We start from the raw sequence: 15,237 nt of genomic DNA, 5'->3' as shown, positions 1-15,237 counted from the left end.
GCATTCCTCTTAAGTGCGTGGGATTTTGGGGAGCCTGGGTGGTACAATCCCCTTCCTGCTCCCAGATTCCTGTCGCTGACCCATCAGCGGGGTGTTAGCAGAGCTGATGCCCGCAGCGGCTGAGGGTCGGCATGATCCCGGCATCGCCGGAGCTCTGGAGCCGAGGAATGGGAGCGTGGCCCGTTTCCATCATGGCTTGTGAGGGAAATAGTGCGGTTTGATATAGCCGGGGTGTGTAAACGGGGATTCCTCTTTGCACGTGTGCTTACAGGGTGCACGCAGGTGTGTTACTTGGAGTGTTTCTTAATGCCTGCGAAGCTTTCCGAGATTGGTTAATGAGCGTTGCTTTGCTGTGCAAGTGCAAAGTGTTATTTTCATGGAGAAACCAGCTCGGATGTTCCATTTAGGCATTGTGCCTTTAAAAAAAGAAAAATATTTTAAAGCTTTCCTTGCAGGCAGAATAACATCTGCTTTTGAGGATTGTTTCTTTCCCTGCAGGGTGGAAAAATCTACAGCCTCGCTAAGGCTGCAGAGGAAGAAAACTTGTCAGTTTCCTAGAGCAAACTGCAGTTTGGAGAGGGGGGTGGTTTGCCAGAGGGCCTTTTAGCACCTGGTCGGGCACATTTCTTTTCCCTCGGGGCTGAGGTTTAACATCGCCTTTTCATGTGGCTGGGTTTTGGTTGTATGAATTAATGGGTGTTTCAATGGGAACCACAAGACCTAATTTCTCAGTCGCCATCCCAAAAATTGTGCATTCTAAAAAATCAGAATGCGGATGCAAGAACAGAATTTGGACCAGATTCTCCGGCGCCAGGACGGTGCACCGATGCTCCAGGGTGCTTTCCCCGGCAGCGAAGGCCTGGTCTGGCAGGAAGGCGGTGGTGGGGATGGCGAGGTACTGCTGGCTCAGCCGCCCCACGGCCGGGAAGCGATGCTCATTCTTCTTCCACCAGCGCAGCAGCTGGTGCTGCGCTTGCAGAGGGGCTCCGGGATGTAGTTTTCCAGTTGCTGGTGGATCTCGGGTATGCTCTCCATCGGGTCCTACCCCAAAAGGATGTCATAGATGCTCTGAGATGGGGCGCTGGTGCATGGGTCCTTGCGAGCAGGCAGCTGGCTGCCGGCATCTGCGCCTGTGGCTTTGGAATCCGAGTTTGGCACCCCAGACTGGGTGGCAGATGGGGACTGGTGGTTGCAAACCCACAACAGCGTGGTTCTCACTGGCTGGTGCAGCTCGCTTCTCAGGCTGGGGCTGAGAAACTGCACCTCCTTGAAGCGCGGGTCCAAAACAGAGGTGATAACTGCTGGGCTTTCGAGCACTTTCTCGAATGCAGTTCCCTTCAGTTTGGAAGACGGCAGAACACGGAGAATGGCATTACATGCGATCTACTCCTTGGTGTGTTGATTGGACAGGGAATCAGTCAAAAGAGAAAATAAGAAAAATTAATTTGCCTTCTACTTGGATGGCAGAAATCTACGAGAGGCAATAGAAGTCGGATGGTTGAACAAAATCTTGCATGGCTTTGAGTTTGCCCTGAGCTGACGGCTGCAAAGCCTATTGCGAAACCTATTCATTTTTGTGATGGTAGTGATTTTTGTTGGTGTTTTGTTTGGATGTCTTAAGAGTATCGTTATCAAGCAATTATCTCCCCCCAGCCCCGCCATGCCCGCCCGCAGCAATGGGCCGATGGGGTCCTCAGCTGTCAGGTGGGAGGCAGCGGCACCGGGGCAGGGAGGGGGATGCCCGGTACCCCCGGGCGGGCCGTGCCATGCCGCTGGTGTGGCTGGAGGATGCTCCATGGCTGCTCACTGTGGCATTTCCCATGGCAGGGGGGAAACACAGGGGGAGCAGGGGGTGGGGGCAAATGGGGGAGGCAAAGCATCTGCACGGGGGGGGGGGGGGGCTGTGAGGGCCATGGAAAGGGGAGTGAAGGGCATCTGCAAGGTTGGAGGGGGTAAGGAGGGTGGTAGGTGTCTAAAATGGGGTGCTGGGGGTGTGCAAGGAGGGGGGGCAGCAGGCCGCTGAAGGGGGGTGTAAGGCATCTGCAAGGCGGAGGGGTGGGGGCTCAAAGGGGGAGGTGAGGGGTACCCAAGGTGGGTGTGGGAGGGAGGCACCTGGGCGATGCCTGTTGGGGGTCTCCCCACCAGACCCCCCCTCCTTGTCCCCTCCTCCGCATCTCGATGTGACCCCCTGGTGATGCTGTGGCCCTTCAGAGCAGGGGGACAAAGGCCACTGTCCCCACAGAGCCCCATGCCACCTGGTCACCTCAGCTCTTGTCCCACCGGATGCGCCTGGTGTTGGGGTGCAGGCAGGAGGTGGCTGGGTGGTCCCCCCATCTTTCTGCATTTCCTTAGCCTGGGGGAGAGCCTGTCCGCCCCCCCGCTGCACCCATGGGACCCGGCTGCAGGAGCTGCTCTCGGGGGCAAACGAGAGGTGGGGAATTAATTAATCTGCCCTGAAATTACAGCTCACGGCAAAGACTGAGAGGAATTTGCGTCTCCGCCAGCAAGGGATGACGGTCACGTCCTGGTGATGCTCAGCTGTGACCTGCGTGTGTCCCCCCCTCACAGCCCTACTTTGGGGCTCTGGAGATGTGTCCTCTCCCGGGTCCAGTCCCCGTCACAGCCCAAATCCTGGCTCAGGAGCCAGAGGGGTCCCCGCAGGGGACGGTGCTGACCCCCACGATAGCAAAGGAGGGAGCCACAGGACCGGTGGCTTCGTCTGGGTAGGATGGAGATGGAGAGGGGCAAGGAGGGGGGTCTCCTGCTCCGCCACCAGAGCAGCTCCCCCAGTTTGGCCCCTCATCCCCTTATAACACTGGGATCAGTGTTATTAATTACACTTTGCTCGAGATTAATTACATTAATCCTCCCTCCTGCTGCTGGTGGCCAGTCCAGCTTGCGTGTGACGGGACGAGGGGGCCGAGGTGGGAAGTTTGCGTGCTCGTGCGATGCTTTTGGCCTCCCCCGGCACCGGGAGGACTCAAAGCCGGACGTGAACCTCTGCTTTGTACTTTTCCTCATCCTCAATTACACCAACGCTTCCCCAGGGAAAGATTTTTCTTTCTAACTGGAGGAGTTGCACTGAGACAGGTAAACTGAGGCAGGACAGTCAAAAATCCCTCTCTCTCCTGCTGGGACAAAAAAAACGCTGCAGCAAAATAATAATTTGGAGAAGTTTTCTTGAGATGGAACAACACTCTCTGCTCCGAAACTCAAAAGTGAGCTCGCCATCCCCTTTCCCAGCCCAGTTTCGATGCTTTGATGTTTTCCAGGCACCTGGCAGCGGCGGCGAAGGACAAAGTACTCGGGGGCCAGAAAAAGCTCATTCCCAGATGGGAACGTTTGTTCCTTTTGCTCGTTAAATTGGCTGGCGAGTGGGAGATGTGAGCTTCCCCGAGTGTCGCTGCTGCGCGGCGGCAGGTGATGCCATTCGGTCGAAGCAGGAATTTGGGGGATAAAAAGCAGATTTCCGGTATTTTGCTCTTCTCTAAAGAGAAGGGTTTCCTGGAGGCCCTTTCAAAGCTGCAGTTGCGACTCGAGTGTGAGACGTGGTTGGTTTTTTATTTCTTTGAGCGCGGTGATCCCAGTGATGCTTCCCCAGCCCTGGGGGCAAGGGGAGAAGAGAACTCCTGTAGTTCTCCTTCAGCTTTTAAGGCACAGATGCTCTTTGTGCAGCGCTGGCAGTGGTATTTCAGCCAAGGAGGGCATTAGCTGTCAGCCCTTGGCTTTTTTTTTTGAGGAGAAAAATGCAGTTTTGTGTGGAAAGCGGGCTTGCAGTAAGAGAAGCCTGAGCCTGGTTGGGCTGAAGACGAAGCTTCACCCTTGTAGGTTCTGAGGGCCTTTGGAGGTTGGTGGTGGCCATGTCCTGTGGCCAAGTGCCATCTAGTGAGTCCTGCAGGTATAACGTTTGGAGAATGAAACTGGCTGTGCTCAAAAGTGTGGGGTTGGGTCTCCCCACCCCACCCCCAGTTTGGAAATCCCTATTTTAATTTTTCGAAAGGAACCACAAGAATGAAGCAGGAGGTTTGGTTTTGGTTTGAAACACTCAACTGTCTCCCCTTTTAGTAACTGGAGCGGACAGGAAGGTGTGAACTGAAATAGTTTGGTGGGGTGTTTTTCTGTTTACCCCTAAAATCTGAGTGTGCACCTCCCTTCTAGCAGAGTTTTGGGGTGAACTGGGTCAGTGAAGGGACTCCAGGTTACCAGCTTGGTCCCTTGGGCTGGGTGGGTGGGAGATTTGGGCAGCTGGGCTCAGCCGCAGCGTGGTTGCACACAGGTTTTCTTGCTTTGGGGTGGAAGCAGATGTGTAAGTACCTCCAGGTAGAGCTGTGCTGCTTCTCAAAGTGAGGGACTGTTGCAATAAGAGGGGACGGGCTCTCAGGTTTGGTCTCTTTTTCTTTTTGTTGGAGGGTTTCTTTTGTTGGAGGATGGACAGTGGGGTGGATTGAGAACTGGGTGACAGATAGAGCTCAGAGGGTTGTGGTTAGTGGTGCAGTCTAGTTGGAGGTCAGTAACAAGTGGTGTCCCTCAGGGGTCAGTACTGGGTCCAGTCCTGTTCAATATATTCATCGATGATGTGGATGAAGGGATAGAGTGTACCATCGGCAAGTTTGCTGATGACACTAAACTGGGAGGAGTGGCTGACAGGCCAGAAGGCTGTGCTGCTTTACAGCGTGACCTGGACAGGCTGGAGAGTTGGGCAGGGAGGAACCTAATGAAATTCAACAAGGGTGAATGTAGGGTACTGTATCTGGGGAGGAATAACCCCACGCATCAGTACAGGTTGGGGGCTGACTCTCTCCTGGAGAGCAGCTCTGTGGAAAGGGACCTGGGAGTCCTGGTGGACAACAGGATGACCATGAGCCAGCAATGTGCCCTGGTGGCCAAGAGGGCCAATGGCATCCTGGGGTGCATCAAAAAGAGTGTGGCCAGCAGGTGGAGGGAGGTCATCCTCCCCCTCTACTCTGCCCTGGTGAGGCCGCATCTGGAGTACTGCGTCCAGTTCTGGGCTCCCCAGTTCAAGAAAGACAGGGATCTGCTGGAGAGGGTCCAGCAAAGGGCTACGAAGATGATTAGGGGATTAGAACATCTTTCATATGAGGAAAGGCTGAGGAACTTGGGTCTCTTTAGTGTAGAGAAAAGGAATGAGGGGGGATCTTATTAATGCTTTCAAATACTTAAAGGGAGGATGCCAGAGGGATGGGAGGAGTCTTTTTTCAGTGGTGCCCATTGATAGGACGAGGGGTAATGGGCACAAGCTTGAACATAGGAAGTTCCATCTTAACATGAGGAGGAACTTCTTCACTTTGAGGGTAGTGGAGCACTGGAACAGGCTGCCCAGAGAGGTTGTGGAGTCTCCCACTCTGGAGATGTTCAAAACCCGCCTGGACGCTGTCCTGTGCAACCTGTTGTAGGTGACCCTGCTCTGGCAGGGGGTTGGACTAGATGATCTCCAGAGGTCCCTTCCAACCCTGACTATTCTGTGATTCTGTGGTTTTTTTGTATGCCTCAGTTTCTACTGGGGCTAAAATGGGAGAAGGAGACTTCTTTTTAGCAATGGAAGTTACTCTGTGCTTGCGATTGTCCTTCCTCAGCCAAGAAAACTTAACGTGGTCTTCCACGAAAATGGTTTAATTTTTTTTCCTTCCTCCAGGCTCTTTGGAGGTTTGATCCGGGATGTGAAGTGAAAAGCCCCCTGGTTCTGGAGGGACTTTCGGGATGGTCTGAGCCTGCAGTGTCTGGCGTCCTTCCTCTTCCTCTACTGTGCCTGCATGTCCCCCGTCATCAATCACCTTTGGGGGACTGCTGGGGGAGGCAACCAACAGCCACATAGTGAGCACCTCTCTCTGTTGGGTGGCACGAGGGAGGACAACACTCATGCAAAAGTCCTTGCTGCAGTGAATTTGCACTTGTGGTTTTCCCTCTAATGATTTAATTACTCGCTGCTGCCTCTCTTCCCTGGACAGAGTGCCATGGAGTCGCTGCTGGGCGCATCCATGACCGGCGTGGTGTATTTCCTCTTTGCTGGCCAACCTCTCGCCATCCTCGGCAGCACCGGCCCCGTCCTCGTGTTCGAGAAGATCCTTTACAAATTCTGCAAGTAAGGCTGGCTGCTGCGGCCAGGTGCTGCGAGCGCCTTCAGAAGAAGGCAGGGATGGAGAAAAGATGTTTTTCTTAGTGGTAGTTGGTAGATTTAAGTTGTCTTCTGTGTGACAGACATCACGCGCTGCTGCTTTAGTATGTGACGGTGCAGGAGCCCTCGGTCTCTGAAGGATGGATGGGTGGTTCAGGGTTTTTAGAGTTAAAGTGAAAGAGCAGGAGGAGGAGAAACCACAAGGATATGGATGCCCGAGATGGGCTGCACAGGGAAGATGAGACAAATGACTCTGGTTTGGGAATGAGGGAAGATTTGCTTTCCTCTCAGTACAAACTCGGGCACTTTTTTGCATGTTTTTTGCTGGAAGTGGAAATATATTTTACCCACATATCCAAACAGTTCTCTGGTCAAATGTTTTGATGATTTTTGAAAAAGCAGGAGCTTTTCAGGCAAAATGGATATTTTCCATGACAGTCTTTTTGTTGTGGCAACTGTGATGGGAGATTAACCTCTCTTATTGCAATTAAATTTATTATGAAGCCCCAACTTGCTGGCAGCAGGTAACCGGGTGCAAACCCAGCCGGTTTCGCTGTTAGGGCATCGGGGTGATGTGGGAGAACACCACCTTCCACAACAGGGACCTGACCTCAATTAGCCTCCGAGGCATTAACACAAGGTAATTGTTAAAGAATGATAATTAAATTATTGGCCTCTCCTCCTGCGGGCCCACACCCTGCACCGAAGCCCCGAGGCTGTCTGTCGTAGGACGTGGAAACTGCATTTACCATGCGCAGCCTTGACACGCTCCTGAATTGCTGCCGACTTTCCCCAAAGGAAGGCACGGCTCGGAGCCTCTTGCTGCCCTTTCCACCCTGCGTTTTCTTTTGCTTTCCCAGGGACTACGCACTCTTCTACCTCTCTCTACGGCGTGCATTGGGCTGTGGACCGCCTTCTTCTGCATGGTGCTGGTGGCCACTGACGCTAGCTCTTTGGTGTGCTACATCACCCGCTTCACCGAAGAAGCCTTCGCCTCCCTCATCTGCATCATCTTCATCTATGAGGCTCTGGAGAAGCTGAGTCACCTGCGAGAGGCCTACCCTGTGCACACGCACAGCAAGCTGGACTTCCTCACCATCTCCTAGTGGGTTTCTTCCTCCTAAAGTGCCGCTGCCCCTTGGCAGGAGCTCAGGGCTGCACGTCCATCGCCTTCCCCTCACCTCTGTCTTGGCTTCTCTCCTCCCAGCTGTAAGGGTGAGGCACCGACCCATCCCAGCAACGAAACCCTGCAGTTCTGGGAGAGCAACAAGATCAATGTGTCTGGCATCACCTGGGAGAACCTCACGGTGACTGTAAGTGCCCCGAGTCACTGCTTCCTCGTGCCGCGGCCGTGGCGTCCAGGGGCACTGGCCTGGTGCAAAGCTCAGAGCCCTTCAGGTGATGATGGGCTTCCAACTGTGCCAGTGCTGCTCTGAAAAGTCGTTATTTCAGTCTAAGGTGTGGGTTTAACCCCCTTGGGCCTGGGAAGGAGAGTCCACCTCATCCCTGACATGGTGGGCAATAACTGTTATCCTCAGGACAGCGGTTCTGTCTGGGAGCAAGGTTCAGTGGGTGCTTTGGTTATTGGAGAAGTTGGAGGACTTCAGTTCATGCTTGAAGGCCATAATTAGCTTCCTTAATTGGTTCCTAGTAACTCCAGGCCTTGCTTTCTTACTCAGCGCTGTCTGAAGGTACGTGCATAAACTTGCATGTCTGAGCAGCTCCTTGGGCCATTGTTGCTGGAAGCAGAGCTCAGGCACAGGGTGGGACGCTCTTATGGACATCTTCACCCCCCTTGGCTGTGTCCTGTGAGCCCGACCCCTGTGAGCCCGCCCCTGGGAAGGGACAATTTGTCTCTTCTCCTTTCCTGTCACTGTTGTCTTAGCCCTCCTTCCCCGTTCCCTCTTTCACTCTCCCCAAGAGTTTCCAGTGTTTCCTTCCCCTCTGGTGTCTTCTTCAGCCACGGTTACCTGCCGTTCAAGCGGAGGATGTGCCATAGGTCTGTGGTACGGTGTCCCATCACATCTCCTGTCTCCGCTGTCGTGGAGAGTTTCATGGACCTGCCTGTGGACACGATGGCCCCTACACACCTGAAGTCCTCTTCAGGCTGAGAGATCTGGGGCTGTTCAGTCTGGAGAAAAAATGGCTCAGGGAGACCTTATTAAGGTGTCTCAATGCCTGATGGGAGGGAATGAAGGCAAGGGAGCCAACTGTACCTCAGGAGTTCCCAGTGAGTAGACTCGGAAGGTTGTCAAACCCTGGAACCACTGGAACACTGCAACCGCCCAAAGAGGTTGTTAACTCTCCACCAATGGAGATCTTCCAAACCCTCAGGAGTTCCCAGTGAGCTTTGAATTTTGAGGGTGAACAAACACTGGAACAGGTGTCTCAGAGAGGTGGTGGAGTCTCTAATAACGGAGTTATTCAAAACCCACCGAGAGAAGGTCCTGAGCAACCTGCTGTACCTGACCCTGCCTCAGCTGGGGCTTGGACTACACGGTCTCCAGAGGTGCCTTCCAACCTCACCCATTCTGTGAGTGTAGAGGACAAAAGTAAGACAGAAAGAAATGAGAACAGATCCCCTTGGCCACAAACACCTTGGTCTCCTGTGGAGAGGACCTGTGATGAAGAGAGGAAACTTATAATGAGGAAGGAGTAGCAGAGATGGAGTGTTATGCACTGACTGTAATCCTCCATTTCCCATCCCTCGTGTGCCTCTCCAGGCGGGAGTGAGAAGAAAAAATGCAAATGCAAATGAAGGAGTAATTTGAGCCTAGGGGAAAAAAAAAAAAAAGTGGGGTGGGGGAATGGTCTAAAATATTTAGTCATAGTTTCTGACTATCCAAGTCTACTTGACTTGGCAATGAACTGATAATTTGTAAGTGATTTCCCTGTCTTTGTTTTGACCCATGATCATCTTTCCCCTCGTATCATCTTGAGGACGGGGAGCGAGTGAGCAGCTTGGTTGTTGTCTGGCTGCTGGTCAAGGTTAACCCACCTTTCATAAACCCGCTTTCATTCACAACCAGACTGGAGAGCACTTTGTAACGTGTGTGGTGGGGATGGGAGAAGCAGATACTGGGCTGATTGTTCTTGAATTCTGAGAGAACTAGACAAGGTAATCTGCTGACCTCTTCGGTCTCTAGCTTGCAGGCTGTAATTCTTACTTACACGAGGAGATGAATACAAGTGTGCAGTTTCCGTTAGGTGTGACTGTGCACTGCTGTGGAAAAACTGCTTCCACAGACTAACAGCATGACTGCAGTTTTTGGAGATGTCTGCCTGCACAGCTAATTTTCCTGAACATTTCCTTTGTCTTTGGGCTTTTCACCATAGCCTAAGATAACATTTGGAGCTTGAGAGTTGGTTTTGGAGATGGTCTGCAACCTTAGCTTTGAGTGTCTGTGTTTATGCTACTTTATGTGCCTTTTAGATGGCTTTATCTGTTGCACGATCTTGGAGTTGAGCGGCACTTTTTCCCTCTTTGAGCAGTTATTTCAACACGCTCAGTTTTTGAAAGATGAGTTTTAGTGAACACCAGGTTTTTTACAGTGCTGTTTAAGCTGTTGCTGGAATTAGCGCTCAGCATGAGCAACTTGTAATTGGAGTCAGACAGAAAAATTGAAACACTGGGGCCTTTTGTCTTTAAGATGGCTGTGACTGGTGGTGGTGGCTGCGTTTCATTTGTTGCTCCAAGAGCAATGGCTATGTGGCTGGTCAGAGTCTAGCTTAGACCTCAGTCATTACAGTATTATGTCAACTCTTGCTTTAAGAAACAGTTCATAGGTGTTTCAAGAGATGCCGGTGTGAACAGGGTTAAATTTGACAGGGTGGACATGTTATGTATTGCATTTACATCTCCGAACTGGAGTGCGGGGAGCTTGAGGTGTGCAGACAACTTCAGGGATTAGCAAAATGGTTGATTGCAGTATGGAGGCTATGTGATGTGTACACAGACATTGCTACAGGTTCACTCACTGTAAACCTGGTGAAACTGTTTGTTTTCATCTGCTGGCTTTCACTGGCATGGACAAATGTAAAAGGTGGAAGATAAACAGAATATAAAAAATACCCACTGATAAGTCAGACGCTGCTGTGGGATAATTGAGTGTTTTGGTGGTTTGTTGAGCACCTCCGTTTTTGGAAGGACACCTGCATTCTCTCTGCTCTCTTTTTTTTTCTTCCAGATTTTGATGTGTCCAGAACATGAAATGGAGAGGGTAAACATGTACTGTGAAACCTGCAGAAGGCCTGTTTGTCGTCTATGTAAACCGGGTGGATGTCATGCAAACCACAGAGTAACAACCATAAGCACTGCCTACAAAACCTTTAAGGTAAAAGTAAATATTGTTGGACCTGGCCTTAAGAAGGGGGAAGAGCACTGAGCCTCGGGTTTAAGGGCAAACTTCCCCTGGCAGGATGCCAGGACGTGTGTTTGGAGGACACTGAACGAGTCATGAGGCATGCTGCTGTGCAACATCTGTTAATGTATATATTAGTGTGACATAGTGTGCGGCTAAGAAACTAAACTATATTTTCTATGAGGCTTCAAACAGAACCCCTTAAAAGCGCTTCCACCTTATGTTAGCCAACTGTGCATCAGTACTGACCAATGCAGAAGGTTTAAGAAGTTAATGGTTTACAATCTGGCTTTTTTAAGGCAAGTGTCCTTGTGGCTTGGGTTAGCTTATACTTCAGAAGCACTCCTGAAGAATCTGCATCGGCAGTTATCTGCTGGGACGCTGTATGTTTTTGAAGTTGCAGAGCTGTTGATTCCCTAAGCACCATACAACAGGGCAGACTTGCAAACACTGCTTTGTTATTAAAGAATGATTGCTGCTGCCTCCTCTTCTTCCTTTGCTTCCTCTCTTGCTCACAGGAGAGAAAAAAAAAAAAAAAAGCCCATCCCAGCCTGCCTTCTGCTCTTTGGCCTCCTCGCCTGTTTGCAAGGCTTTTCCTGTACAGCTGTTAACTCTTGCAACTAAGGAAGTGCAGAGACACTCATAAGTTCAAGTTTCCAACCACTCATTTTTCTAGCAAACCTTACTACAGATGAGTTAATAACCTATGAGGCTTTTCTATTAGTTCTGGTAATGTCTTGAAGACTCGTGTTCCTAGCCTAAGACAGAAGGTGACTGCTGTGGCTGGGGAAGGATGAGCCAGCTGAGGCTGTCACCTCTTCTCCTCAGAGGCTGTGCCACCAGTCCTGCACATGGCAGTGGCCTGATGTCCCGGGCCAGTCATGGCGGGTCACTGAGCAGTTCTCCGCAGGGTTGCTGCTCATAACTGATGGCAGGCTCTTGTCCTCGTAACTACAGAAACTGAGTGCTGGCTGGGTGGCCCACCTGTGCTTGTTGTCAGTTTGGGTGGGATGCCCTTGTTCTGCCTGCCAGTTTGCTGTTTTCTTTTAACAGGAGAAGCTTTCAAAAGATATCGAGTACCTCATCAGTAAGGAGAGCCAGGTGAAAGCTCGCATCACGCAGCTGGATCTGCTGCTGAAAGAAACAGAGGTGAGAGTGGCTTGTGGGTTGTCTGGGGATGGACCTTGCAAGGACACAGCAGGGACTCCAAATGGAACAGTGAAGTGTTCCAGATCCTTTGGTTTTTTTTTTTTTGTTAGCCAGCAAAACCATTTCTGAACAGTTTGTGTTGGTTCTGAGTCACAGACGGTAAGACCTAATCCTGACAGTGTGGGAAATTTGGGCAACCTACAGAGGGAAGTTAAGTTTTGGGTGCTGCTGTGATTTTAATTGACATAAAGCTTATTTGATACCTTACCCAAAGAGAGGTGGGTTAGACTTACAGCTCTTGCATATGAGTGGTGCTGCACAATTTATGCTGTCTGTTTACCTTGAGGATGTTGCAGTGAAGTCAGAATTAAGGGCAAAATCTCCCTGCAGAAGAGTCAGAGCTGGGAGCTCACATACGAGCTGAAAAACGCAATGGCAAAAATTGGCAGGAGCTCCTGGCCCTGCCTGTATCTTGCTGCAGATGGCCTTTGTGCTTCATAGTTCCTTTAATCCAGGGCACTCATCAGAGGTGGCACTACAGGGCATAGGGGAGAAACTGGGCTGGACTCCCAGTTCAGGGTGACTGGGGAAGGTGGAAGAGCACCTAGGTCTTGGGCATGAAGACTTCAGACGCTGACTTGCTTTTACAGTGCTTTTCCATGAACTATTTAGACAAACGCTGTGCATAACTCAATACATAATCGGAGGAATAATTTCCTGCTCTTTCCTCTCTGTGTTAACGTAGGAGACGCTTACTAGCTTGGGTGCAGTGCTGATTGCATTTTCAGTGTTGAAGAGCATAACAAAGCTCGTTAGTCTTGTCAGTCAAACAGATGACTAGTTTGCTCTGATCTCTTGAACAACCCTAAGTACATTTCTGTACACAGCCACAGTGCTGTGGGATCCGTCTAAAATGTCTTTTGTTCCCTCCTAGTGCAACAGTGAAAGAGCTAAAGAAGAAGCATCTCAGAGTTTTGAGAAATTATCTCATGTCCTGGAAGAGAAGAAATCCGCAGCTCTTAGGGCAATTGAAGCTTCTAAGAATTTAAGGCTGGAAAAATTGCAAACACAAGCAGAAGAATCTCAAGGGCTCCTGGAAAATAATGGCCTTGTAGGACTTGCTCAAGAACTGCTTAAAGAAACCGATCCATCTTGTTTTGTTCAAACAGCAAAACAACTTCATGTCAGGTATCTTATTAATTATCTTCCGTTTGAGGTACAGGTACTGTTCCAGGGATGTCTGGTCAGTCATATTCTTTGGACACCTGCTAGGAAAGTACTGAATGCAAGTACTTTGTGTTGCAGAGCCTCAGAGGCGGTCCCGGTACCATTCAGTAGAAATTCCTATATTACAGTGTGCGTTAAAAAACAGCCCAGAGGAGGGGCTCTGTCCTGCGCCAACGCCTAGCCTTCTTCAGTAGGACTGCAGTGGAAGGGTAACCCATTCAGCTCACTGATACAGTCCTTTGCTCAGAGATTGCATCGGGTATTTGCAAGTTAATCTAACAGGTCTCTTCTGGCTTTAAACTCTTTGATCTGAATAGTTGTGCTCCATTAGCGCTTCACACCTATTTTGTTCTTTGAATGTAATGCCCCAAATTGTTAAAATGCTCTGCCAACCAAAAGATTCCCTGTTAGTTATCTTTACACTGATGTACAAAAGGCCTTTAAATTTTGCATTTTAATTCTGTCTAGAGAGACAAGTTTCTGGGACACATGAGTAAGTACCTGAAAAGAGAACTTTTTTTAAAGCAAAACCTAGCGGTTTTGCTTTAAGGAATGCACCCATGTGAATTCCTTTTTCCTTCTTCTGCCATCCCTCTGCTTCTGTGCTTTCAGAATCCAAAAAGCTACTGAATCTCTGAAGAGCTTCAAGCCAGCAGCTGAAACTACTTTCGAGGACTTTGTGATGGACATAGCCAAGCAAGAAGAGATCCTTGGTGACTTGTCCTTCCATTCCAATGGTAAATTATGAGAGCATCACGTCTTTCTTGAGTTACAGCTTTAAGGGCTTCTCTGGAAAGAGGCAAAACTTGTGCAGGGCTGCAGTTGCAGAACTCAGTCTTGTGACTTGCATTGTCCCTTCTGCCTCTGTGATTCACAAGGCGTTACCTGGCAGCAATGCTAGCTTCAGCTTTGATAAAGAAGGTAAGATGCCATGGCATTCAGAACCAGTTTACACTGGCTTCCAAAATATTGTAGTTAAGTAATACTAGGTCTTCCTAGCAGCTTTTTGTCGTGATTGCATGACAGAAAAGAATAGGTTTTTATATGGTTTTTTAGTTGCCAGCAAAAATAAATAATACAACTTTCAAAGTAAAACCAGAAAGGATTTAAGTGCATGAACAGACCCATCCTCATCTGCACTCTTTGACTGAGTCAGATTTCCCCCCCCCACTGTCCCCCCAGTGCTGTAGCCACTCAACAAAGGGCTTCTGTGTTTAATTCTAAAACAACATGTATCTACATTTGAGGTTTTTTTCTCCTGAATCTCTGTCATTCCAGGTCTAGAAATACCAGAAATCAATGAAGAGCAGAGCAAAATGTACAACAAAGCTCTGATCAGTTGGGAATGCCCTGGGAAGACAGACTCAGCTGATATCTATGTTCTTGAGTATCATAAGCTTAATAGAGAAGAGGAGAGTACAACGTGGCAGGAGATCGAAGTTTGCAGCAAGAGCAAAGTCATATCTGATCTCGATGACGACAGCAGCTATGCCTTCAGAGTTCGAGGATATAAAGGATCCATCTCTAGCCCTTGGAGCCGAGAAGTTATCTTGCGTACGCCTCCAGCCCCAGGTATTGGGTTTTCTTATGTCCACGAGCTGCTGGTGGTGTTAAGAGCTGTAGGTGGTTTCCAGTAGCTCCCAGACTTCTACTACACTGTTACTGGTTGTATACATGTTTAAAAGCACTGTTAACAAACAGGTTAAGTAGGTAGCATACTGAGACTGTGTTAGCTTGCGTAATGTTCCCGGTAGCCTTTAAAAGCGAGGAATTCTAGTGCCAGCATGACTTAAAATATAGTTTATAAGCACAGAAATACTTAACTAAGAGAAAATTTTTTGGGATGCTGTTTTTCAGTTCTCAGTTTTCTTTTTGATGACAAATGCGGGTACAACAGTGAACATCTCCTGCTGAACCCAGGAAGAACCTCTGTGGAAAGTAGGGCTGGATTTCCTCTACTGCTGGGGTCTGAGCGCATGCAGGTCGGATGCTACACAACCCTGGATTACATCATTGGCGACACTGGGATTGCCAAAGGGAAGCACTTCTGGGCTTTTCACGTGGAAGCCTATTCCTACCTGGTGAAAGTGGGAGTTGTTTCTAGCAACAAGATACAGAAGCTGTTCCATAATACCCATGATGTGACCAGCCCAAGGTAAATTGCAGACTCTTGCTTAATACATGTTTTGTATAAGGAGATGGCTTTTTAAAAAATAAATTAAGAGCGAGCCTGGTCTCAATTAGTATACAAGATGAACCTAAGCAGTGGGAAGTGGCTTGAAGGATATAGTGTAAGCAGGTTGTCCTGTTCATCCTCTACTATTAGTAGGAAGATGTTCTAATTGTCCAGAGTCCTATTTTCTTTCT

At 49.5% G+C, this 15,237-nt stretch overlaps 1 protein-coding gene across 1 annotated transcript; it reads left to right on the top strand.

Moving 5' to 3' along the window:
- Positions 1 to 1,766: 1,766 nt before the first annotated feature.
- Positions 1,767 to 15,029, top strand: LOC309685253 (E3 ubiquitin-protein ligase TRIM36-like; the record flags this gene model as incomplete). Its single annotated transcript, XM_082501054.1, has 7 exons — positions 1,767 to 1,775; positions 10,321 to 10,467; positions 11,548 to 11,643; positions 12,578 to 12,831; positions 13,483 to 13,607; positions 14,149 to 14,442; positions 14,728 to 15,029. 7 exons carry the CDS (start codon positions 1,767 to 1,769, stop codon positions 15,027 to 15,029), a joined length of 1,227 nt encoding a protein of 408 aa, XP_082357180.1.
- Positions 15,030 to 15,237: the final 208 nt, after the last annotated feature.

This window comes from Vanellus vanellus, assembly GCF_965231255.1.
Source record: "Vanellus vanellus genome assembly, contig: HAP1_SCAFFOLD_36, whole genome shotgun sequence".
Classification (NCBI taxonomy): Eukaryota; Metazoa; Chordata; class Aves; order Charadriiformes; family Charadriidae; genus Vanellus; species Vanellus vanellus.
The sequence above is the reverse complement of the archived record's forward strand: the minus strand, read 5'-3'. Positions and strand labels throughout refer to the sequence as shown.